Source organism: Ursus arctos, unplaced genomic scaffold, assembly GCF_023065955.2.
Source record: "Ursus arctos isolate Adak ecotype North America unplaced genomic scaffold, UrsArc2.0 scaffold_7, whole genome shotgun sequence".
Taxonomy (NCBI): domain Eukaryota; kingdom Metazoa; phylum Chordata; class Mammalia; order Carnivora; family Ursidae; genus Ursus; species Ursus arctos.
Window position 1 is genome coordinate 35,645,427 of NW_026623089.1, and position 25,262 is coordinate 35,670,688.

Consider the following 25,262-nt stretch of genomic DNA (forward strand, 5'->3'; position numbering starts at 1 on the left):
CCCACTTTGTTTCACACAGAAAAGGGCAGAATATTTCATCTAACACTTTTAAAAACCAGATATGACATTATAAACATACATATGTAAATTAAAAAAATAGAGAGAGAGAGAGCTCTGAGCTGGAATGGAGCGCCAATTTAACAAACTTAAGACCACTCCATAGGAGTTACTTTATCCCAAACTTAGAAGCCCAGAGCAGAATCTACTACACTATGATAATTCATAAAAGAAACAGAACAAAATTCACAGCATTGCAATTTCCTGTAAGATTTCTTAATTTGCTGATAAAACTAATGCTTAGTTTGGTGGTTATTGTATTTTATTGGTTTTTTTTTTTTTGAGAAGTCCATTTTCTACTAATATTAGTCTGAAAGTAAATGAAGGCAAAAAAAAAATTTTAATAGTAAATTACTACAAAGCCACTAAAATGTTAAACTTTAAATAGGTTACCTAGATCAAAGTATCTTCTAGTCGCTACGGTAAATACGCTGCATAAATCTCTTTTACTTACTTACCAACTGTCTTTTTACGCATTTGTAACATCTAAATATGGATAAAATACATCTACTTACCATCTTCTCTCTTTTTTAACTCTTCCTGGGTTTTGATTAATTCTTCTTTGGTTTTAGCTAATTCAGCTTTAACTTGATTAAACTTTATTTCTAAACAAGCAATAGCTTCCTGGGGGTCAGCAAGAGATGCAATATATAAGTGAGCAATTTCAGCCTGTTTCTTAATATCAGTGACATCATCTTGAAGAGAATCAATAATATCTTCAATTCCTACATAATTATGTGCTTCCTAAAAATAGCAAAAACCACATGCCTAATGTTAACAGTGGCTTTCACTCTTACAATGTGGCACTATCTGATTTACACAGTTTTAAGAACATGTAGCAAAAAATTCACAACTTAACATGCTTTTCAATTAAGTATATTAAAGTATTTCCACTTATGAAAAAGCTGTGTTTCATTACTCATTTTCTGTTTTACGGAATGTGAGACACAGTTCCATTTAAAAAATGTCATAAGCTACAAGTCATTGTAGAACAATTATGACAATCAGTTCAGGTATACTTTCATATATATGTCTCCTAAGTCTCTGTTGGGACAGCTGAGGAAACAAATCTCCATTATCACAACTCAGTCCAAGAGCCAAACCATGTCTAGGACACATAAAGATGATGTGACAGCAAGAGCCAGGACATCACCATCCCAGGCCCCTAAACTGAGTAATTAAAAAAATTAACAAAATCAAAGAATCCCCAAAAGACATCAATTTCAGTGGAAGCAGCAGAAAAGGATAATGTTTCCTCAACAGTAGGGAATGGTCGGTCAGCCAACAAGAGCAATCCTTTTTACATATAATGTTTTTGCTTTAATCAGAGCAGTATAAAGGACTCTTAGGTCCCTTTAGAACTGTTTAACACAAATCTGAGAGAGGCATCCCGTAATCAGACTCAAAGGAACCTACCTACCTATAATCAATACAATAACTCAAAAGCAACACCAAAATGAGATATAAACATAACAGACGCATAATTTTTTTCTAGTCTAATACCTATATTTAAACTAATCGTGCTTACATTCCTAACAAAGCATGTTTAATTATAATAAAGCTACATAGTAAGTTGTTTAACTCTAAAGCACATTAATGTTTTTTCATTACTGATACGGTACACTACATGCTGGCACCAAAAACATCACTGAACTTAACACTTCAGTTAACATACTTTGGTTTCAACTTTCATGGCACAATCTTCATTCGCTGGTTCTTCTTGAGTGTCACATTTACCAACCAAATCCTTGAAGATAGCCAAACGACATTCAGCATTTTCCTCAAGTATCTCTCGTTCCTGAAGGAGAGTTTCCCTTTATAACACAAATTAATCCCATTAAGAAAAAGCAACACTTTGTGTTTTTTTAAATTTCCAAGATTAAGGATACATGCACCCTTATGTGTACTGCAGTACTATTTACAAGAGCCAAACTACAGAAGCAGCCCAAGTGTCCATCGATAGACAAATGGATAAAGAAGATGTGGGGGGTGTGCGTGTGTGTGTGTGTGTTGTGTGTGTGTGTATTATTTAGCCATGAAAAGGAATGAAATATTGCCATTTACAACAACATGGATGGAGCTAGAGATTATAATGCTAAGCAAAATAAGTCAAAAAAAGACAAATACCATATGATCTCACTCATATGTGGAATTGAAGAAACAAAACAAAAGAGCAAAGGGAAAAAAGAGAGACAAACCAAGAAGCCGACTCTTAACCACAGAGAACAAACTGATGGTTACCAGAGGGAAGGTGTGGGGGGGATGGGTCATATGGGTGATGGGGATTTAAGAGTACACTTATCATGATGAAAAAAATAATAAAAATAAATTTCTAAGATTAAGTACATTATAAATTAAAAGCAGATTTTTAATCATTCATATACAACTCTGAGTCCCTGTGAGGATTAGCAAGTTACTTTCAAGCCATAAAGGTCAGAATTCAGAAGCCACTTAATATAAGTAAATAACTTCTAAAAAGTCCGTTTTTACTAGGACATGAAAGAAATAACTTACTTAAAGTCAGCTTCCCGTTGAGCTAAATATTGAGTAAACTCCTGTGTAACTTCATCACGAATTTTAAATTCCAACGTTAACTTTTCTTTTCTTTCATCTATCAGTTTTTTTTTCAAGTCTTCTATTAAATCCAACAGTTTCTAAAACAAAAATATCAAAATCCTAAGAACAAATATATCCCAAACGAAATACTACAGTCTGAGCATTCAAAAATAACTCTTCATTTAGTCGACTATAATTATGCATCCTATTTTAATAGTGATAATATTCTCACGGAAAATTATGTATTTGCAGAAATTCATTAATCTGAAATATCAGGTGGACCTTTCCACATTTTAAAAATACACTTACAGTAACTCAAATGTATTACTGTACGGCTACACTAAGAAAGAAAAAAAAGAAAAAAATCTGAAAATCTATTATCTACCAGGAACTACTCTGGAGAGTTCATATTTGATGCCTTTCAATCCACACAACCTTCTGTGAACTTGGTAGCAGCATCCATACCTCATAGGTGAAAAAAGTAAAGATTGGGTCTGTGGAAAGTGCTAAAGGTTGGATTTTAAATCAGTCAAGATCTAAAGCCTAAGAGTTACATAGAGTAGTTACTAAGAACCCCCAAACACTTTCCAAAAATGGAAAAAAGAGATGTTACATAAACTTATCTTATTTGGCTTTTATAACTATCCAAATGTGAGCAACAACTCCAAGACCTTGGAGAAAGCATACATAATCACGTAATATGGACAATGAATAAATAAAGCAATTAACACTTGACATGGCCAATATAGATGTATAATAAAATAAATTATAGCATCAGATAATAGCCTTATATTCCTTAGGGTTTCTATTTAAAGTTTCTCAATAATAAATTAACTAATAAACTCTCTCAAAGCTACAGATCTTGCAATGTCTCAATTTTATATCTGAAAATATTTTCTATAGATATCCTGACTTTGAAATTCTCCTAAGAACCTATACTGAGGAAATACTTATAAAACAGGACCCAGCGTTTTGGCTGTGAAGATGATTATCAGAGTATTGTTTTGTGGTAGCAGTTATATTTAACTAAGGAAAAGTGAAACCTAATTCAAAAGTCAAACATAAAAGATTAGTTCAATTATGGTACAATCACACAGTAACCTACTGTAATGAACAATGATGACATAGTAATAATTCATACTTTGCACAATTTACTTTTAAGTAAAGAAAATCAGGATACAAAAGAGTAATGTACAGTAAAAATCCATTAACGTGAGTGGTATGTAGGGATCTTTATATTTGTTTCCCTCTTTCTCTTTTTCCAGACTTTACCATGATTAAATAATACTTTTATAATTTCAAACAATCACATTTTCCCACTGTTTAAAACAATAAGCTGTAACGAGACCTGAGCTGAGATCAAGAGTCAGAAGCTTAACTGACTGAGCCACTCAGGCACCCCTATGTTTATAACAGCAATGTCCACAATAGCCAAACTATGAAAAGAGTCCAGATGTCCATCAATAGATGAATGGATAAAGAAGATGTGGAATGAATATATATATATGTATATGTATATATATATATATATACATATACATATATATATACACACACACACACACACACACACACACAAGGGAATAGTACTCAGCCATCAAAAAAAATGAAATCTTGCCATCTACAACAACATGGATGGCATTAGAGGGTATTATGCTAAGCGAAATAAGACAGAGAAAGACAATCACATGATCTCACTCATATGTGGAATTTAAGAAACAAAACAGAGGATCATAGGAGAAGGGAGGGAAAAATAAAACAAGACAAAATCAGAAGAGACAAACCATGAGACTGTTCATCATAGGAAACAAACTGAGGGTTGCTGGAGGGGAGAGGGGTGGGGAGATTGGGTAATTGAGTGATGGACATTAAGGAGGGCACGTGATGTAATGAACACTGGGTATTATAGAAGACGAATGAATCACTGAACTCTACCTCTGAAACTAATAATAATACACTGTATATTAATTGAATTTAAATTTAAAAAAATAAAATGGAACAATAAACTGTAATGTTTAAGAAGAAATGTGGGAGACCTAGAGAAATCTACATGAATGTAGGAATAGCTTGGGAAATTGGTTTATTTAAATAATTCTCAACAATTCATTTTTTATCATTGTTAGGATATGACAGTTTTTGCTAAAAAAACTCTGGTCTTTCTAGCTAAATGAACCATAAGTATTAATATGCTAATATCAATGTATCTCACAATGATTTTTAATGCCAGTTAAAATGCTAATAATATAAAGCAAGCAGTCTAATCAGTTTCATTTTTAAAAGTTAAATATTAGAATACACTTTGATGAAATGTTTATTTTATCAATGTTATAGGAAGATATGCACTTACACTATGTAGTCAATTATAAACTATAGCGTTATTTTTCTCTGGTAAATTCAGGAATTTTACTAACATTTCAACTTTAATCAACATTATACATAAACTTCAGCTTTGAGAAGATCAGTACAAACTAAAATAGGTCTACTGATCACTCCTTTTGTCCCTGAGGTAAAGTATTACATTACAGAGGTCCTTGGTAAACAAGATTCCATCACATAGTGACCAGATAAATTGGGACTAGCATCTGAAGCTTTCATTCTCATCTCCAAACAATATAGGTGCAATGATGGCTTTCAGGGACAATGAAGTAAATTATTAAAATGAGAATATTTAACCCAATACATCATCCATCTACGTGGACTTCTACAGTCCAAGGGTACTAGGATGTGAGATTTGTCAACACCATTAAAGCACAACCATGAGCACAAGGTTATCAGTGTTCCTAGGACAATGGTAAGAAGACTCCATATCTATAGATGTAGTTATGGCCAGTTAATGAGGCGAACCAGTAATGTGAACATGAGCTAAATCTCAGGATTAGTACAATGTAAATAAATGTGTGAACTGTATTTGGACAGAGGCTAAAATTACCACTGTTCAATCTTATTTATTTACCATAAATATAAGATGACCAACCAATTCCTGTTTTTGAAGAAAGAATAATTGGTACTGGGTGGCCATTTTGAGTGCTTGTACTCAAGTTTGCAAACTAAGTATGGTGGAGTATGCAAAAATCATTGAGTGAAAGGATACTGCGGAACAAGATATTCACATGGTGTCAAGGTATCATCCCACAGGTAATATACTTTCACAATGAAAGGAGATCTGAAACATAATACCTTAACCAAATGAGCAAAACTTAGCATCACCAAGAATGGCGAAATCAGACATGTGTCTCCAGATAGGATGCAACAGGAAAGTCACAACTTGACCTATATTAATAGTGTAAAACCTGAACCGTGAGGAAAAATTTGAGAAATCCACATACCTGGGGGTATTCTGCAAGACAACTACCCTCAACTTCTCAAAAATATCTTTGTTAGATAACAAATAACTAAAGAAACATAAGAAACCTGACAATCAAAAGCAATTTTTTAACTTTGGTTGTAGATGAAAAACAAATGGCCATAAAGGATATACTGGGATCACTGAAGAAATCTTAATATGGATAGTAGAACAGATTATATTATTCTATCAATGTTAAATTCCTTAGGTGTGAAAATGGTCTTATGATCATCAGAATATGTCTACAGTATTAGGAAACATGCTGAAGTAGTTAATTGTAAGGTATCATTCATTATGTAGACACCTTGTTTTCAAATGGTACAAGCAAAAAAAAAAAATGTATTCACATACGCATAGAGAATTAAACATGGAACAAAGTTAACTGACAAACTCAATGGGTTTTCATTGTACTAGTCTTTCCGTGGGTTTAAAATTTTTCAAAATATAGGGCGCCTGGCTGGCTCAGTTAGTACAGCGTGCAACTCTTGATCTCAGAGTTGTGAGTCCAAGCCCCATGTTAGCCAGAGATTATTTAAAAATAAAATCTTTAAAAAAATTTTTTTTTCAAAATATGAAGTTGAGATATATAAAAAATTAAGCATTTTGTTGAAAAAAATTGGAAGACAGGGAGCCTTAAGTATTGTTAACCCTAACTTCACAATAATAATAAGCCAAGCTTAGAAGTATGAGTTCTTAATACATACTCTCTTCTCCTCGTAGCTAATGAAAGCCTTATCTTCCTCCAATGTTTTATCTAGATCTTCATCTGTAGGTTCAGTTTCCACACTTTGGTTTTCTACACCTTTTTCTAGATCCTCTATTAGATCTTCATCTTCCACCACGTCTTCTAGACCACTTTCCCATGAAATTGTGGATCTTTTTACATTTAATATTTTATTAACTGAATTATTAACATCTAATAATACATCTTGAGAAGACTTGACAGGTCCAAATGATTTCTCTTGAGAAGAATTTAAAGTGTCTGGAACATAAACCTGTTAAAATATCCAATGTGACTTTTAAAACAGAAAAGGAAAAACTGTCAACTAAAAAATAATTTCATAAATTTAAGTCAAATGGCAATCTAGTGCTTAAGAAAGACCTGTGCAAACTAACATACAAGAAGGATTCCTAGCAGAGGGCTTCCTGATTAGATACTAAGTGAAGCAGGCGGGTGGCAGAGCAGACAATTCATTACAAGAATCTCGTAATTTGGGGGACGCCTGGGTGGCTCAGTTGTTGAGCATCCAACTCCTGGTTTCAGCTCAGGTCATGATCTCAGGGTTGTGGGATAGAGCCCCATTGTTAGGCTCCACACTCAGCCTGAAGTCTGCTTGCGTTTCTCTCTCTCTGCTCCTCCCCCTCCCATGCTTGCTTTCTTTCTCTCTCTCTCATTCTCTAAAATAAATAAATAAATCTTAAAGAAAATAATAATACCAGGGGGAGCCTTCAATCTTGTCACATGTCCTCTTACTTGGTCAAACATTTACATTTTTAATTTTCAATTATTTCCTAGGTTTACAGTTTTAAGTGCAAAATGTATTAGCTGAGAAAAAATGGTTTATATTCTAATAAGAGACTTAATAAGAGACTTAATAAATTCTGCAGAAATTTGAGTATATTTACTTTTTGTGCAATGGCTGAGAATTTCAACACATTAAGTGTTTCATCATACGCAAAGTAACATTGGCTGATGTTGACAATCATGCATATTTTCCCTTTACCATTAAAAAAACTTTGAAAATAGTGGGTCAATTTACTTTCCCGGAAAGGCACGTGCTGTTGAAACCTATGGAAAAAATTTTCAAAAAACTCTAAGTTAAAACAAATCTCATGAAATCAGAACACTAATAAATTTTACAAAGAAATAATTAATCTAGCTATCATGGACTTCTAGATTGGTGATTAGCCTATAAAAGTCATTTTCTGTTTATTTATACTATTTTCTTTAAATACTGCTAATAATAATACTAACGCTAACAGTAACTCGCTAGAGAAAAATGTTAAGAAAATTGAAGTGGGTTGTATTTTCTAGTGTAAAGCAATTTTACAACATATGCCATGAAACACCTTTACTAAAAATGATAAAGGCTAATTATAATTTATTCAGCCTAAAATGCTAATTAATACAGAAATCTATCACGTCTAGAAGACCACAATGATTAGTTGTTTAAATAGAATGGTTGTAGATAATAAGCCAGGATCATGAAAAGCTTATTACAAGTGTCTGCTGACATACACTTGCTATGGAAAATATTGTGTTTACTTGAGTCACTGGCATCGACTGACATTGTTTTTATTTCGATTTTTTTTAATCCAAGAACTCTAAGTATTTCTATCATACTTCATATATAGTCATTATATAAAAGCCGGTTAAAAACAAAAAAGAACTTCCTAAAATTAGAGTTCAAAGTTTAAATATTAACACTTAACATACCCATAGCACTTCCAGCAACACTTACTTTGATTTTTCACTGTTTTTTAAAACATTGATACACTTCCCCAGAGTCAATAAAGAAGTGTTGATATTCCCAGTCTCTCTTAACCTTTCCCCTTCATTCTGTGTCTTCATGCTTCTTTCTGAACCAGCAAGATCACATAAACACAATCTGAATTAACCAAAACAAACAAACAAACAAAAAACTATAAAAAGTTCTTCAAAACAAAACAATTCAAAATAATTACAATTTGTTTTTTAAGTGAGAGAGAGAGTGAGCATTAGTGGGGGGTGAGGGGCAGAGGGAGAGGGAGAGAGAGAATCTTGAATGGGCTCCATGCATGGAGCCTGACAGGGGACTCAATCTCACAATCTTAAGGTCAGGACCTGAGCCGAAATCAAGAGTCAGATGCTTAACCAATTGAGCCACCCAGAGCACCCCGAATAATTACAATTTAAAGAATGTTCAACTTACTCACTGACTCGCATTACACGAGGCATTTCAGAATCTTCAATCTGTAATATTCTAATAGTGAATATGCTGTGACTAAAAGAAATTTAGAAAAATCAAATGTTATCTTTCCTTTTTATTCAAAATAGGCAAAGCAAGCATCTAAATCAACACCTATTTATATCTTATACTAGCCGTACCTCCAGCACTGCACTTTCCAACTAGTTGCCAGAAACTTCAATCCAGTGTTCCACTGTCACCTACATACCTAACTCCCTAAAACCAAATATCTTATCTTTCATTTTGCCCCAAATTCTTTGAGCCCTCTCCTTCCCTTAACAAACTTCTATTAGAGAGATCATTTAAAATAAAATATCAATTTACTTGCAAAGATCTTACTATTAGTTAAAATGCTATATATACTGCTAATTCTCTTTTAATATACTCCTAAAGTAAAGCATACGTTAGGCCCAAATACAGGCTTATCTGGATCATATACTATTTTCACGCCATACTGAGTATGGGGGATAGGGCTCTTTCCCCCTTAAGAGACAACCTATTCTAAATATTTCACTGCTTAAACTTATTTCCTTTTGTCTCTCATGCCTCAATTCCTTCCTTCAAAAACATCATTCCTTAACCCCTTGAGAAGCATATTAAAACTCTTAAATATTGAGCTTATTCACATAAAGAATAAAAATACTTAAAAGACTTCATGCAAATTAGTAAATTTTGTTAGAACAATAAATAGTCCTGATAATCTTATGTGTTTAGTGGTCTTAACAAAATATTTTTTATGCCCATGAATTCATTTAACACATCAGAGAACCTACTGCCCATTTTAATCTTAAATTAGTTGTATTTACAATAGCACAGAACACCCTGGGTGCTCAGAGCTCACACGGCAGGGTTTACTCTTTACCTTCTACTAGAAGCATTGTTCAGCTTTGTGAAGGCAACACTCTGGTGCTTTATTCCTAGTTTTAAAAGTCTATATGCTTCTTTGGAATCAGATACTTGAATCCATTGTAGATCTTTAAAAAAGTAAAGAGGACACATATCACTTTATAAAAACAGCATTTGTTATACAATGTAATCTCTTTAGAGATTTGTAACCTCTATTCCCAAAGACATATAATGAAATCTTTTAATAACACCCTCTAGGTGGAATCCACTCAGGTATTCTATATTCCACTAGAAAAGAGATACACAAGAGGAAAAAAGACAAAGACAAATCATACTATGGATTAAACCTACAAAATTACCTAGATGTGAGACACTGCAGATTGTAATTCATTAGTGAATCATGAAGTCAAATTTAGTCATAACCAGCATTTTATAAAAATGAAGTAGAATACAGAAAAATATCAAAGTGTATTCCTTGTACTAAGGGTAAGTATAAGTAATGAAACTTCTGAGTTGTAAATATGTATGCATATTTATACATATGCGAGTACTAGATCATGACATTATTAATGTATGTATGTACTTCCTACTTTGAGTGGTGGTTTTAAAAAGTTGGAAAAACACCACTGTGGAAGAAGAGATACATTTTCATAGCTTCATAGCCACTACAAAGCAGCAGAATAACGTGAATACCAACACACATAGCTTTTCCCACCTCCCAAAATTCCATCAGTGATATTCAAGCAAAACAATATCAACACTTACCTCTTTACACTCAGGTTTAATTAACATACTAAGACATACCTCCAAAGCACAAACTTCTCTTACTATGTTGATGTAAATAATTAATATAAAAATTTTCAATCTCCAGTTTGCTCTAAAGAAGCCTAGAAAGAAACTTCAGAGCAGTAAGATAAAAAGCACTCATTACTATACCTTTTATAAAAGAATAGCCCTTTACATCCTGCGAAAGGCGTAGCATCTTTCTCTTTTGGAACTTAGATAATACGGGAACAAACAAGTCATAAATGCATTCATTGTAAATCTCAAAGAAAGAAACCCACACAGAAAATTTTATATTATTATCCATATTCAAGCTAGCTTGTTCACAGTCTTTCATGGATTCTTCAAACTCTGGGATATTCAAAGAGTTGGTTAAACTTCCTACAAAAAATAAAAAAGGATAATCACAAAATTAAGAAACTAGCTAAAAATGAGACAAGACAGATCAAGACCTCGGACTTGAAAAACAAGTATCCTTAATCTTTTAACCAGCAATGTTAAACATTTTTTGGACCAAAGCAGATGTTAAAAAAAAAAACAAAACTGTATTAATCAAAGCTTGGCTTCTTTTCATCTTTCTTTTCTTTTTGAAAGAATGTCAATGAATCAAATTGAAGTTACACGTAAAGGACAAAGAAAAAATAGTAACTCTCTTGAATTCACATGAAAGTTACAAGTGAAAGGGATTCTTTGTGATATTAAATCCAAATAAAACTTTACAGTGACTGTTATTTCATATAGTATGTACCATTTTCCAAGAATTACTGTCATTTAAAAAATCAAATCACTAGGAGTGATTCAAAAATTAAAAGCTATTCAAATGTATTTCATATAATCAACATTTGAAAAGTGAGAAAGGAAACCTTACCATAAAGAGTATCATAACTATCATTCTGCAACACAACCTAAAAAGGAACAATTTTTTAAGTTAAAAACTATTTTTAGTTAAGGTTAAATAACCAGTACATTGATTATCTATCCAAATAAGTCACCAACCAAACCACAACCTGTCATCTACACAATTCAATGACCTCTATTAATTCTTTCCCCCAGTTAAATAATACAGTCTCATAATAAGAAATCTGGGAAACCACAGAAGAGTATTAAAAAGAATATCGTCACATATGATCCCTGCCACTCACAGGCAATTACTAGTGATATTTCAATATATTCCTTTCTATTCTATTCCCCACATTTACTACATTGAGAGCTTTTACTTTTACTTGCTATAATTAAAATTTATTTGTAAACAAATAATGGTGGCTATGTAACTGAATAGATGTAAAATAATTATTCCCCTACTACTGAACATTTAGATTATTTACAAAGTTTTGTAAGTAAAAATAATACTAAGATAAATATCTTCATTTATAATTTTTTTTTCTGCATTCTAATTAGTTCCTTAGGATATATCCCTAAATATGAATTAGTGGATGAAAAGATATGACAAATTTTTAAGTTCTCACTCACAGTATTGCCAAACTGTTTTCTAAAAACACATCTTACACTCAACGTATGAAAGCATGATTTCATTTTTTAAATATTTTAGTAACTTCATAAGCAATATGATGTTTCAACTGGATAACTGTAAGGGAAATTTTTTTCATTATTAATGACTTCAATTTCCTCTAAGAATTTTCTGTGCAATTACCTACCAATTTCCATAATTTTTATTTATACTCACTATTTTACTTTCAGAGATCATAATCATGGACGCTGAATTGTGAACTCCACTGAGCAAAAATATTTTATCACCTTGAAACCCTGATTTCTAAATGTCTTAAAAAAGAAAAACTCTATCAATATTTTGCAGCTATCTATAAAAACTGTAAATAGTTTTAACAATCTTAAATAGGATAGTCTGAAAACATAACATAAAATCCACAAGAAACAGGAAGAATAGACAAATATATCTTTACAAAAAACTTTCTGTGAAAAACTAATAGAAGAAAGAAAAGAAGCCAATATAACCTAAAAGATAAATGTTATCAGAAATTTTCACTTTTTATTTCTCACATTTCCTTGTTTAGATTTTGTGTATACAAATTAACAATTAAAAAGATTTTTTTAATCATCACATATAGTACTGTTTCTACAACCACCAAAAAAAATTTCAGAACCATTTACATTTGTATTGTTTAAACATTTCTGCTACTTGTACAATGTAAAGCAAGAAGAGAGGTCTTCAAACAAGTTTATACTTTTCTCAAAAAGAAAAGACAACCAGCACCACCACCACTACCACAAAATATTCAAATATAGGCTGAAACAAAGTAAAGAGCTAATAAAAGGTCATGATGTATATATTTTTCACATACTAGACCACTTCCATACCTCTTTAATTTGCCGAAGCAATGCACTTTTGCTAGCAACCTCTTCTTTCTCTTGGTGTGGTGATAACCGTAAATATTCTCTAGATCTATGTGGTTTAAGGTTCATCTTTGAATACAGTCTTTCCTGAAGACTATCAAATAATACATTCAAAGTTCGCGGCACAATACCAATATTTTCTTCTGTGCCTGTGAAAAGAATTTTTGTTTTATACTCTCTTAGAGTATTAGCAAAGTGGAAACATTCCTGGATTACCAAGGCTCTTTTTATACCACTAACAGGCAAGAATAAATAGCTAAGACAAAAGCGAGAGAAGTTGAAGGATTACTCAGTTTTCCATCACTTTGCTCTTCATTGTATAACGGACATTTTATCAACTAATATACTGATGCAAAACCTGAAATTTTACATTCACATCAGGCCATAACATCTTAAATCACCCATATCACAAAGTATAAAAGGTAAACAAAATGCTTCCCTGGTTATCCATGCTTAATTCACTACGTCACATAAATCCTTCTTCTGAATTGTTATCATCTACTTCTCTATCATACGTGTAAAGCAATTTCACAAATGAATTAAATCAACCTGAATCAAAAGCCATCGGCAATACATATTCAATATGCTATTACTATTAAAAATGGAGCAAATGTACCAGGTAATGGAAATATAACTACATGCAAGTATTATGAGAATGAGTGACTATTAGTACTTTTTTCCTTTCCAGCAAAAATAATACAGTTTACCTTGAAATGTATATGTTTTTCCTGAATTGGTTAGTCCGTAAGTAAAAATCAGCCGACTTTGTCCTTTCAAGAGGTCTTTTACCGGCTGCATAATGCAACCCAGGAAGAATTCCTTCTGTGTAGTTTCTGGGCCAAAAACCTAATAAGCATTTTTTAAAACAAGTCTTTTTAGAAAATTCAAGTAAATTTTTACAATCAGTTCTACCCCATAACTCATGTTTTAAAATTTTATTTTTTTAAGTTTATTTATTTAAGTAATCTCTAGAGCCAACATGGGGCTCAAACTCATGACCCCAAGATCAAGAGTTGTGTGCTCCCCCGAATGAGCCAACCAGGCACCCCTCGTGTTTCAAAAATTTAAAAGATTTCTTTTACAAGATTCATATACTTACATAGGTGCTATATCCCCAACTCTCATAAATATACATGATAGATTAACTACTGTCAGAAAGTTTTCAAGATAGAAATCTGACCTAGTCCATCAAGTTTTCACCTCAATTTTGAAAAGAACATTTCTTATAACAAAAAAGGTTAAAAAACTATACAGTAATTTATTCACTTCCAATTATATATTTACAAACCTGAAATTTGAGTCCTACTCTTGAGAAAAAAATACCAGTGCCTAACACCTAAGTTCCATAAGCACATGATGTATATAGTTCATTATATACAATTATGCAGCTACTTAGCCTAAGTCAAATTTCTTCTACTTAAAAGAAAAATCTTCAGTTTCACATAAGTACTTACCTTGGAAAAACTGAATTTCTGTGCCATCTGCCCAGAGCTTTTCTCACTTAATCGACCAAGGATGCTTTGAGGATCTTTCAGCAGAATAGTCTGTGAGTCTAGCATAGACACACAGCCCTAGAACACATAAATAATCCCACAATAAATAAATAAAAACAATGGTATTTTGTCCATTTAATGAAAGTAAAATCCAATCAAAGTCACCACAAACCTCAGACTCATGTTCTTTTTCTGACTGTGTAAATGGTCTTATTCGAAGACAAACCTGGAGATAATCTTTGGATTCCAAACTATTTGCCTTAAAAAGAACAAAATAACTGTATTTAAAAAATGCAAAATAGGGCTTTTCAGAAATCACCTTTCTTTAAAGTGGCTATTACATAACTGAGACTATAAAGAACCTCTAAACAAACAGTGATTCTCTCGTTTGTAACCATTTTATATGTCTAAAGAGAAGCAAATCTACTTAGAAAAAAACACTACAAAAGACTCAGTTTCCTCTACCGTCTATATTTATACTTGAAGTTTACAATATACCTCTTTTCCATAAAATCCTAATCTTTATAGCTAAATACAAATAACAGGGCTCTCAGTCACTAAAACATAGTACTCTAGAATAAATTCCACGCAATCAGAATAATCTATTAACCCAAATGTTCAATTCCAACTAAAATTTTTTTGCTATACAGCATTCTCTTTACTCCTTCCTTTGGGGAAGAAACAAGTTTAGTTCTTTTTTTTAAGATTATTTATTTATTTATTTGTCAGAGAGACAGAGAGAGAGAGAGAGACCACAAGCAGGGGAAGCAGTAGGCAGAGGGAGAAGCAGGCTCCCCGCTGAGCAAGGAGTCCAATGCGGGATTTGATCCCAGAACCCTGGGATCATGACCGGAGCCAGGCAGATGCTTAACCGACAGCCATCCAAGTGTCCTGAGTTTAGTTCATTTCTTAAAATAATTCTAAAGAAATGTGGTGGTTTTTTTTAAGTAAAAAGGAACCAGTTACTTAAATACAACTTACTAAAAAAAACAAAAAACAAAAAACAAAAAACAACACCCAGGACCTAGAAAATCTGAAGTCTTATATCTATTAAAGAAATTCAACTTATGTTCAAATAACCAAATAATCCCACAAAGAAACTCCAGGCCCTGGTAATTCATTAGTCAATTCTCTCAAACACTTTAGAATATAATCATACAAATCATAGAGAGGACTTTAAGAAAACAAAGAGAATACTTTTCAACTAATTTTGAGTATGACATAACCTTGACACCGCGATCTGACAACGATATCCCCAGAAGAAATTACAGAACAATATCCCTAATTAAGATAGATGCGAAAATTCCCTAACAAAGTATTAGCCAATATATAAAATAGGATAATACAGACTGACCAAAAATGTTTTATCTCAGGAATACAAGGTCAATTTAGCATTCAAAAATCAATTTGGGTAAATAACCACATCGAAAGAATAAAGAAATGTTTATCTCTAGGGGCACCTGGGTGGCTCAGTCAGATAAGTGACTGCCTTCAGCTCAGGTCATGATCCCAGAGTCCTGGGATGGAGCCCCAGGTAGGGCTCCCTGCTCAGTGGGGAGTGTACTTGTCCCTCTCCCCGTGCCCCACCTCTGCTCATGCTTTCTCTCTCTAATAAATAAATAAAATCTTAAAAAAAAAAAAAAGAAATGTTTGTCACTAATAGATGTAGGGAAAAAAAGCATTTGAATGATGACATGAAATTGACATAAGCATTCAACATCCATTCATAATAATTCTCAGCAAAGTCGAATAGACAGGAACTTCCTTCACCTGACAAAGGACATTTACAAAAACCTACAGCTAACATCATACTTCATGGTGAAAGACTGAATCTAGGATGAGTAGCAAGATAAGTAATACAAAGATTTCCACTCTCATCATTTTTATCTAACTCTGTACTAGAGGTTCTAGTAAATGTAATCAGGCAGAAGAGAAGAGAAGAGGAGAAAAGAAGGGCATCCAGACTGGGAAGAAATAAAATTGTCTTCATTCACAGACAACATTAACATCTACATACAAAAATCAAACAGAATCTACAAAAACGTTACTAGAACTATTAGATGAGTTTAGCAATGTAACAGGATATAAGATCAATATGCAAAATCAATTATTATTTTATATACTGGGAAAAAAGTCAGAAATTGATTTTAAAAAGCAATACTATTTGGAATAGCATCAAAAGTCATGAAATACTTAAGGGATAAATCTGACAAAGATGTAAAAGGCCTATGCCCTGGAAACTACAAAACAGTGTTCAGAGAAATTAAAGGAGACTAAAAGAAATTGAGATACACCTTGCTCACTGTTTGGTAAACTCGATATTGTTAAGATGTCAATTCTTCCAAAACTGATCTACAGATTCAATGCAATTGTAATCAAAATCCCAAGAGACTTTTGTTGTGGCAATTGATAAGCTCATTTAAAAATTCACAGAGTTCAGTGATGACCTCTACCTCTGAAACTAATAATACACTATATGTTAATTGAATTTAAATTTTAAAAAAATCAAAATAAGTAAATAAATAAAATTTTAAAAAAATAAAAATAAAAGTGGGGTGCCTGGGTGGCGCAGTCGTTAAGCGTCTGCCTTTGGCTCAGGGCGTGATCCCGGGGTCCTGGGATCGAGCCCCACATCAGGCTACTCCACTAGGAGCCTGCTTCTTCCTCTCCCACTCCCCCTGCTTGTGTTCCCTCTCTCGCTGGCTGTCTCTCTCTGTCAAATAAATAAATAAAATCTTTTTTAAAAATAATAAATAGGGGTGCCTGGGTGGCACAGTCGTTAAGCGTCTGCCTTCGGCTCAGGGCGTGATCCTGGCGTTATGGGATCGAGCCCCACATCAGGCTCCTCTGCTGGGAGCCTGCTTCTTCCTCTCCCACTCCCCCTGCTTGTGTTCCCTCTCTCGCTGGCTGTCTCTATCTCTGTCAAATAAATAAATAAAATCTTTTAAAAATAATAATAATAATAAATAAATAAATAAAATAAAATAAAATAAAAATAAAAGTTAAATAAATAAAACATGAAAACAATATCGAGGCCCAAGCAACCCACAACACATACAGGAAAAACTTTAAAAATAAAAGCTACATTCTCATGCCCAGCATGTTGCTTTCTTTTTCCTAAAATGACAGAATGTCCAGTCCACTTATGGACACCTGACAACCACAGAAGTATATTTCTCACTGGCCTGTTTTGTCTATACCAGCTTCTAAATTGTCAAAATAATTCTGTTGAGAGATTTTCAATAAAAGGGAAGAGAAGGAAGTGGGTTTTAATTTCAGGAAAATTGAACAAATATAAAACTCCTTTCAGTATATCTTGCAAACCTATTTATCATATATAAAGTATATATATTTTAAAGTTTCAAAAAAATTTTTTTAATAAAAATTCACATAGGGGGCACCTTGGTGGCTCAGTTAGTTAAGCGTCCAACTATTGATCTCAACTCAGGTCTTGATCTCAGGGTCCTGAGTTCAAGCCCCGCATTGGGTGCCATGCTGGGCATGGAGCCTACTTTAAACAAAAAAGAAAAATCACACAGAAAGGCAAAGTACCTACAATAGTCAAAACAACTATGAAAAAGAAAGTTGGTGGGCTAACATAACACTACCTGATTTCAACACTACATTGATCAAAACAGTGGGGTACTGGCAGAAAGACAGACAAATAAATGAAACAATATTCAGAAACAAACCCCCACATAGGACATCTGACTTATGATAAGGTGGAAAGGAAATGCAGTACAGAAAGCGTAGCTTTTTCAACAAATCAGGCTAGAACAACTGGACACCTATACTTAAAAAAAATAAGAATTTGGATACACAGCTCACATTGTATATAAAAATTAATTCAAAATGGATCATATCCTAAATATAAAACTAAAACTGTAAAACTTCTAAAAGAACACACAAAAGAAAACCTTTGTGGACTTGACTTAGGCAAAAATTTCTTTTCTTTCTTTTTTTTTTTTTTGTAAAGATTTTATCGATTTATTTGACAGAGAGAGAGCACAAGCAGGGGGAGCAGCAGGCAGAGGGAGAGGGAGAAGCAGGCTCCCCGCTGAGCAGCGAGCCCAACATGGGGCTTGATCCCAGGACCCTGGGATCATGACCTGAGGTGAAGGCAGATGCTTAACCGACTGACCCACCCAGGCGCCCCTAGGCAAAGATTTCTTAAATATGACATCAAAAGGACAATCCATAATAGAAAAAAATTGATAAAACTAAAAACTTCTGTTCTTCAAAAAACACTACTAAGGGATAACAGGCAAGCCATAGACGGAAAAAATACTTACAAAGTATGTATCTGATAAGCAGATACATCTGAAAAACATAAAAAACACTTAAAATTAAATAATAATATAAAAACAACCCAATTTTTTAAATGGGCAAAGATTTAAATTGACACTTCACCAAAAATACACTAATGACAAATGATCACATGAAAACATATTCAACATCTTTAGTTATTAAGTTAAATGCAAATACGAATGTGATACCAATACATCTATTAGAATGGCTAAAAATAAAGACTGCCCAGAAAAGCCAATATAAAACTGAAGGAGAAGAACAAATTTGGAGGACTGTCACTACACAACCTCAAGACATACTATAAAGCTACATTAATCAAGACGGCGTGGAATTGGCAAAAGAACAGAAACCATCAATGGAACAGAAATATAGAGCCCAGAAATAGATGCACATGAATATAGTCTACTCATCTTTGATAAAGAAGCAAAGGCAATACAATGGAGCAAAGACAAGTTTTTTCAACAAATGGTGCTGCAACAACTGAACATCCACATGCAAAAAAACTAATCTAGAAAAATTAATTTTATAGCCTTCACAAAAATGAATTCAAAATGGATACAACCCTAAATGTAAAACACAAAACTATTAAAGTCCTAGAAAATCCAAATGACCTTGGATTTGGCGATGACTTTTTAAATTCAACACGAAAGTCATTCTTAGCTTGTGAGCAATACAAAAAGAAGCCATTGCTTACAGACCCTTGTGTTAAGTGAAAGAAGGTAGATGTAAAAGACTACATAATGCATGGTTCCACACATATACCAAGAGGCACTTATCCCTTCCTCCCTTCTTTACTTTCTTTCTTGATTTATTTAAGATTTATGTATTTATTTTAGAGAGAGACAGAGAATATGAGTGGGGGGAGGGGCAGAAGGAGGAGAGAGAATCCCAAGTGGACCCCCCACTGAGTGCAGAGCTCCAATGTGAGGCTTGATCCCATGACCCCGAGATTGCGACCTGAGCTGAAATCAAGAGTCAGATATTCAACTGACTAAGACACCCAAGCACCCTCTTTCTTATGATTAAAAGAGCTCAAGTGAAAAACCCTGGCATATGATGGGAACTAAATAAGTTTTATTTTTTTTAATTTATGTAGCCTTTCCCCTTCCACCATTCTTTATAAAATGGGTTAGTCCAACTCTCTTAGGCATCAAAATTAATAACTGAAAACGTAACAAATAGAATATAAATGGACTGAGAAGTAAATGTGTAAGAAATAAAGTCTAGGGGCACCTGGGTGGCTCGGTCAGTCAAGCAGCCAACTTTTGTGATTTCAGCTCAGGTCATGATCTCAGGGTCCTGGGATCAAGCCTGTGTTAGGCTGCAGGCTCAGCTGGGTAGTCTGCTTGTGGACTCCCTCCTCCTCTCCCTCTGCCCCTCCCCCTTATCAAGCTTCCTCTCTCCCTCTTCCTCCATCTCTTAAATAATAAATAAATCTTTTTTTTAAAAAAAGGAATAAAGCCTACAAAGACACACAACAAAAGTCGTAGTAGGTATAGTAGTAGAAGGAAGGACTTTTACTTTTTAAACACTATTGAGTTATTTTAATTTAACTAAGGCCTGTAATTCCTAGGGGCATAGTGGAATATTTTACATTTTTGAGGGAATCACAGTACTCGACGTATGTTGAACACCATAAACTATTAGCTTGAAGTAGTTCACAGTTTCAATGTTAGATCACACTATTTCTTTTGTTGTCATATCTTGGTGAAGCTGGATTTTTCAATGGTTGCTGTGATTGAAAAAAAAAAAAAAAAGTACTACCCCAAAACAAAGAGGAATAGGAAATAAGGTTGGCAATACTTTCCAAAGCTTGAAAAGCTATGAAGCGTCCAAAAGGTATTATCTTAAAGAAAGTAATTTTTTTTATGTACATTATTTTTTCAAATGGCTCTTGGTTAAGGTATAGACAGTTATATATTAAGTAGTTTGGACTTACTACTTAGAAGAACTGTTATGTATTTAGGGTGCCATGAAAAAATTACTAAGATAGAAGGTTGCCTCAAACCCACAAAGTCTACAAAGCTCTGGTCATACCTATCAGCAAATGTGTGTGTGTCACACACATTTCCACTCTATCATGATAATCAACATAATACTTTCCTTGTACTTACCTCAGTGCTTGAAGCAACTAAGGAAAATTCACGAGAGAGATTAAGCTTAATGCCATCAAAATTTATTTCCGAAGGCCTTGCAATTGGGTCAGCACTAAAAACATAAGATGGTCTAGGCACTCCATCTTGATTTAAATTAGATTCCATTCTGCAAGAATAACAGTAATTTTAGATAATTTTAATAAATTAGCATATAAGCCACCCGTAGTTGAAGAATTCTTGAGTCCAGTCCACTACTAACCCCCACATAACTAGATTTCCAGAGAAGGAAAACATTAGACTGCTTCACTTATAACATGATGACCCATGGAAAAGACAATTATTAAATTATTTACAGATTCTGAATCAAATAATATTGGAAACAGTCTACCGCTACTATTCATATGACCCAACCTACAGGTAGATTCATCCGAAGAGATTTCATGAGTAAAGGTAGTCCATTATGTAAGACAGTATAAAATATACAATCTCTGCCTGAAATCCTCTCAGAAATCAAATAAGAGTAAATTATAATCTTGTGTTATTTTAGTTATTTAATGTCGTCTGAGAACGTTACCTACAAACTCCGTAATGTGTTAGCATTTAGGAGTTAAACTCGATTATCTGGACAACTGAACTTCTTCCACTGAATTCTTCCAAATAATGCAAGTGAAAAGTGAAGTAATGTACGTGAACACATTCAAAACAGTATTTGACACATTGTAAGTCTTAAAAATTTAGGTGAATACGGAACAATGCATCAAAATGTTACAATTAAATTAAACCTTAACTAAAAAAATTTTAACATTCTAATAGTTATTGACAATCTACTAGTGCATAGTACCAGGGAGAAAGAGAGCTCCCTGCTATTCTTCGACAATATTATGAAATATCCAGAATAGTGGCTCCCAAATTAGGGTTCCTGGCTCAGGAAGGTAGTAATGGGCATCCGTATGTGTTACATAAAAAAGCCAAAGATGGCCCTGGTATATTGGCCCTATGTTGTTTACTTCTTCACAGAAGGCCAGAAATGTTAATTCAAAAACCCATTAGGTGCCAGACTCAATTTTTTACACATCAATTTGCTTTTAATATAGCCCAAATAACCTTTTTTTTTTTTTAAGTCATTTAGAGCCTAACTAGTTTGCACATCCCAGGAAACTGCACCCAACTTCTGCTAGTCACCAACAAATTCAGGACTATAAAGACCCACACCACTAATGCCTTTTGGAGTTCTCAGACCCCGGGACTCCCTGCTGTGCTGCTGAGCAAAATCCCTTAAGACCATAAGCCCCCAACCCTAATTCTTCCTCTCCTTCCCCTCCCAACTCCCTAATTCCCTTGCCTTTTTCCCCTTCTAGGTGATGGTCCTTCAGTCTAGTTTCTGGAAGGTCTCACACTGTGGGGGACTTCCCTTGCGTGCAATCCTGTCAAAGTGCTACGCCAATGAAGTTCCCTGTGTGATACTGCCACACTGGGTCATATCTTTCTCCTTGATCAGCCCTGAAACCCACAGACTCAATACAACAGGATTGTTTTTGTTTTTCCTAAATCTCAAAAAGACAAAGGAAATTATTTACTGTCAACAAAGACCAGGGAACTACACGATCAACCAACCATATACTTAAACAAGTTTAGTACCTTAGTTGCTTTTGTCTTTATTGTATTAATCACTGATGTAATAAAAATGGGATAATTACTTAAATGCAGTTTGACAGAATATTTCAAACATGCAATGTATGGGTGAAAATTAAGAAAAGGAGTATCTGATAGAGTAAAAATAACCACTGATGTAAAACATAGGAGAAAAGTTTGCAAAAACATTAAAGCATTGGCTTGACATTACATAACTCAGATTTTATGGAAATGCCCACGAAATTGGAAGATAAATTTCACTCTTTGCCTTCAATTAATTTTTGGTTTAAAAAAAAAGATAAACCTTTTATTAAATTACTGAACTAAAAAGAATAATTATACCTCCTTCAAAAAGTAAGGTTATAGTATTTGTACTTGTTCGTATGTTCAGTTTCAATAAACTAACTGCCTCTTAACATTTATAAAACTGTTGAGACGTACTGTCACATCCTGTACTTTTGGTTAACTTCTACTTACGTGTGAGAAGTTAACTTCTCCCTAAATAGATTACGAATCTTTTGGCGGCAAGAACTTTGTCTTATACTACTCTGTATCCCCTACAACAAATTCAGAGACGTATGAGTGATAAAAACTCCCAAATGACTTAAATAATAAAATCCTCTAAACCAAAGAAATACAAAAATTGGTACTACTCTTTCAGTGATACTATCTTTAGCAACAGCAGGGTTCAAGACTTCATTTCTCATTTCAGAAGGCTGTTCCCATGACTGAAAAACTGCATCTTTTATCTTCTCTCTAGTGAGATTCCATGGTTTAACACTGGTGAATGATAACAAATTTGCTACTGAATGAGGTTTCTGAATGTCATCCACATAATACAGTCTCAAAAGAAGTCTATCATTTAATTGATAAGCCCTTAAATGATTTTGTGACTTGAAATCTTGGGTCTTGAAAATCTAATAAAATATATATACTGCTACTGGGTAAACATGCTACCTGGTTTTAATAACAAAAGCAAACCTGAATCTGGTCACTTTAAGCAAGGAATGCTTAAGGCACGAACTTGTGTCAACTAATCCTTCAGCAAAGAATATTAGAGAGTGTGTCAGGCAGGAATCACTGAAGCAGAAAGTGGAAAGAGATGGAGGGAAACAGTCTAAAGAGGGGGATGAGAGCAGTCACTGAATCGGCACACACGCCCCCTTCCGCTTGGTACTGCAAAGCCGAGGAGGGCAAGCCCCAGGCACCGACAGCAGCCTGGAAATAAACGCACTGACGGCCAAGACAGGGGTCCTCCCTGTAAAAAGAGGTCATACCACCGGCCAAGCAAACTGCTCACCTCGGGGATTCAGAAAAGTAGGCTTGGCATTGGAGATCTGCGCCTCAACAGCAGCAGAAAAGCAATAATAAAAACATTAGTGATTGCAAACACGTGGTGCCTAACATATACTGGCATTGTTTCTAACAACTTCACATGTTATTTTATCTTCACGAGAGCCGGGAAAGTAAGTACTATTATTAATACCCCTTTTAACAGATGACCCAGAGAGATTAAATATGTTGCCTTGCCTCACTCAGCTAATATGCGGTGGAGACAACATTTAAGCTCCAACCCAAGTAGTATGGCTCAACCCTACGATGCGCAGGCGGTGCCCACGGTCCCCAGGAGCACCCATAGCTCTACAACTCAGTTCCTGAGAGTAACCTCAGGGGCATCGCGATCCCCGTGGGAAGGTACTCACACTGCCAGCTCCGTTTCCCAGCCTCAGGCCTCCTATGTGCGCAGTCACCCACCTCCTTCCTCGCACCCTCCTCACCTGGGCGCACCTCTTCACCTGAGAAAGCTGTCTGGCCCTCCCAACCTGCGCGCGATACCGCGATGTTTTCGTTTTCAAATTCAAACAATGGCGGCGAAGTCTCCGCACGGAACGCTGGGAGTGGGCGGGGCTTCCGGAACACCGCCCGGGAGCGCAGAAGCTCGAGCTGTGGGCTTCCCACCCGCTCCCGGAAGAAGCTTTCAAATCTGGGGCTGATCCTCGAACGCCGGCAGTGACTGGGCGGAGGGGCTGGTGGGCGGCCCGCGAGGGGAGGGTTGGAGCTTCGCGCAGAGTCAGGTGTGCTGCGCGGGTTAGGGCGCTGCCTCGTGGCAGCTGCCGGTACCACCTCTGTTGGCACGGACGCCAATCTCGATACCATCCTGGAGACAAGAGGAGCAGCGAAGGCCTGGAGGTGAGGCCGCTGCCACTGCACTTAGCGCCATGACTCCCCCAGGGATGGGCCAGGAATGGCGAGCTACCCTCTGCCCCGGCGCGTCCTTGCAGGCGGGACCTGTCTTCGCGTACCGAGAGTCACTTAGAACTCTGCCTGACCCCCACCTGTCATCCCCAGCGGCCCTCATGGACGGACGAAATAAGTTTCTCCCGGAATAGACTTTTATAGGCATTTTCTTTTTTCTTTTTTTTTTCTTCTTTTGCTGCTCTGCAAATATAAAGCACCTACCGCTGCCAGGCGCTGTGCTGTGACAGTCTAAATTCCATGCTCAGCCAAGGTCTTTGCTCAAAACGTAAGTGCCAGTACAGCCTTATCTGCTTCTGTTAAAGTGATCCTCTTCTTTCGAGTGTGGTGCTATAATATTCATGACAAGCATTTATTACTTAGGCCGTCTCTCCCTGCTGTGTTGATTTTAAAGAAAAATAACTGCTAAGGTTAATGGAAATTTTACCTTGTGCCAGTCATGGTATTAAGCATATAATCCTTACTAATCCCGAGAACAGCCCTTTGAGGTAGGTACTATTATCATCCCCATTTTATAGATTCAGAGGGAACTGAGTTCATATGGTTAAGTAATTTGCTAGAAAGTGTATGGCTA

The 25,262-nt window shown here is 34.9% G+C and overlaps 2 protein-coding genes across 11 annotated transcripts in view; one reads left to right on the forward strand and one right to left on the reverse strand.

Moving 5' to 3' along the window:
• Positions 1 to 24,332, reverse strand: part of KIF20B (kinesin family member 20B) — a 65,336-nt gene extending 41,004 nt beyond the window's left edge. For 2 of the 10 annotated variants that reach the window (XM_057308423.1, XM_026481633.4), the window contains exons 1-16: positions 24,136 to 24,319; positions 20,819 to 20,966; positions 14,569 to 14,655; positions 14,358 to 14,474; positions 13,611 to 13,749; positions 12,868 to 13,052; positions 11,402 to 11,438; positions 10,687 to 10,914; positions 9,767 to 9,878; positions 8,869 to 8,940; positions 8,419 to 8,565; positions 7,583 to 7,745; positions 6,661 to 6,951; positions 2,572 to 2,711; positions 1,733 to 1,871; positions 573 to 801 (exon numbers count right to left, since the gene is read on the reverse strand). In XM_057308423.1, the coding sequence (XP_057164406.1) occupies positions 573 to 801; positions 1,733 to 1,871; positions 2,572 to 2,711; positions 6,661 to 6,951; positions 7,583 to 7,745; positions 8,419 to 8,565; positions 8,869 to 8,940; positions 9,767 to 9,878; positions 10,687 to 10,914; positions 11,402 to 11,438; positions 12,868 to 13,052; positions 13,611 to 13,749; positions 14,358 to 14,474; positions 14,569 to 14,655; positions 20,819 to 20,965 (2,233 nt within the window). In that variant the 5' untranslated portion in view covers position 20,966; positions 24,136 to 24,319. Of the gene's footprint in view, positions 1 to 572; positions 802 to 1,732; positions 1,872 to 2,571; positions 2,712 to 6,660; positions 6,952 to 7,582; positions 7,746 to 8,418; positions 8,566 to 8,868; positions 8,941 to 9,766; positions 9,879 to 10,686; positions 10,915 to 11,401; positions 11,439 to 12,867; positions 13,053 to 13,610; positions 13,750 to 14,357; positions 14,475 to 14,568; positions 14,656 to 20,818; positions 20,967 to 24,135 lie in introns of all 10 variants that reach the window. The other 8 variants (XM_057308426.1, XM_057308421.1, XM_057308425.1 and 5 more) reach the window with 8 other exon arrangements.
• Positions 24,333 to 24,358: 26 nt separating this feature from the next.
• The window catches only part of PANK1 (pantothenate kinase 1), a 99,195-nt gene continuing 98,291 nt past the window's right edge, over positions 24,359 to 25,262 (forward strand). Inside the window, exon 1 of the mRNA XM_026481631.4 lies at positions 24,359 to 24,956. The gene's annotated coding sequence lies outside the window, so the exon portion shown is untranslated. The remainder of the gene's footprint in view (positions 24,957 to 25,262) is intronic.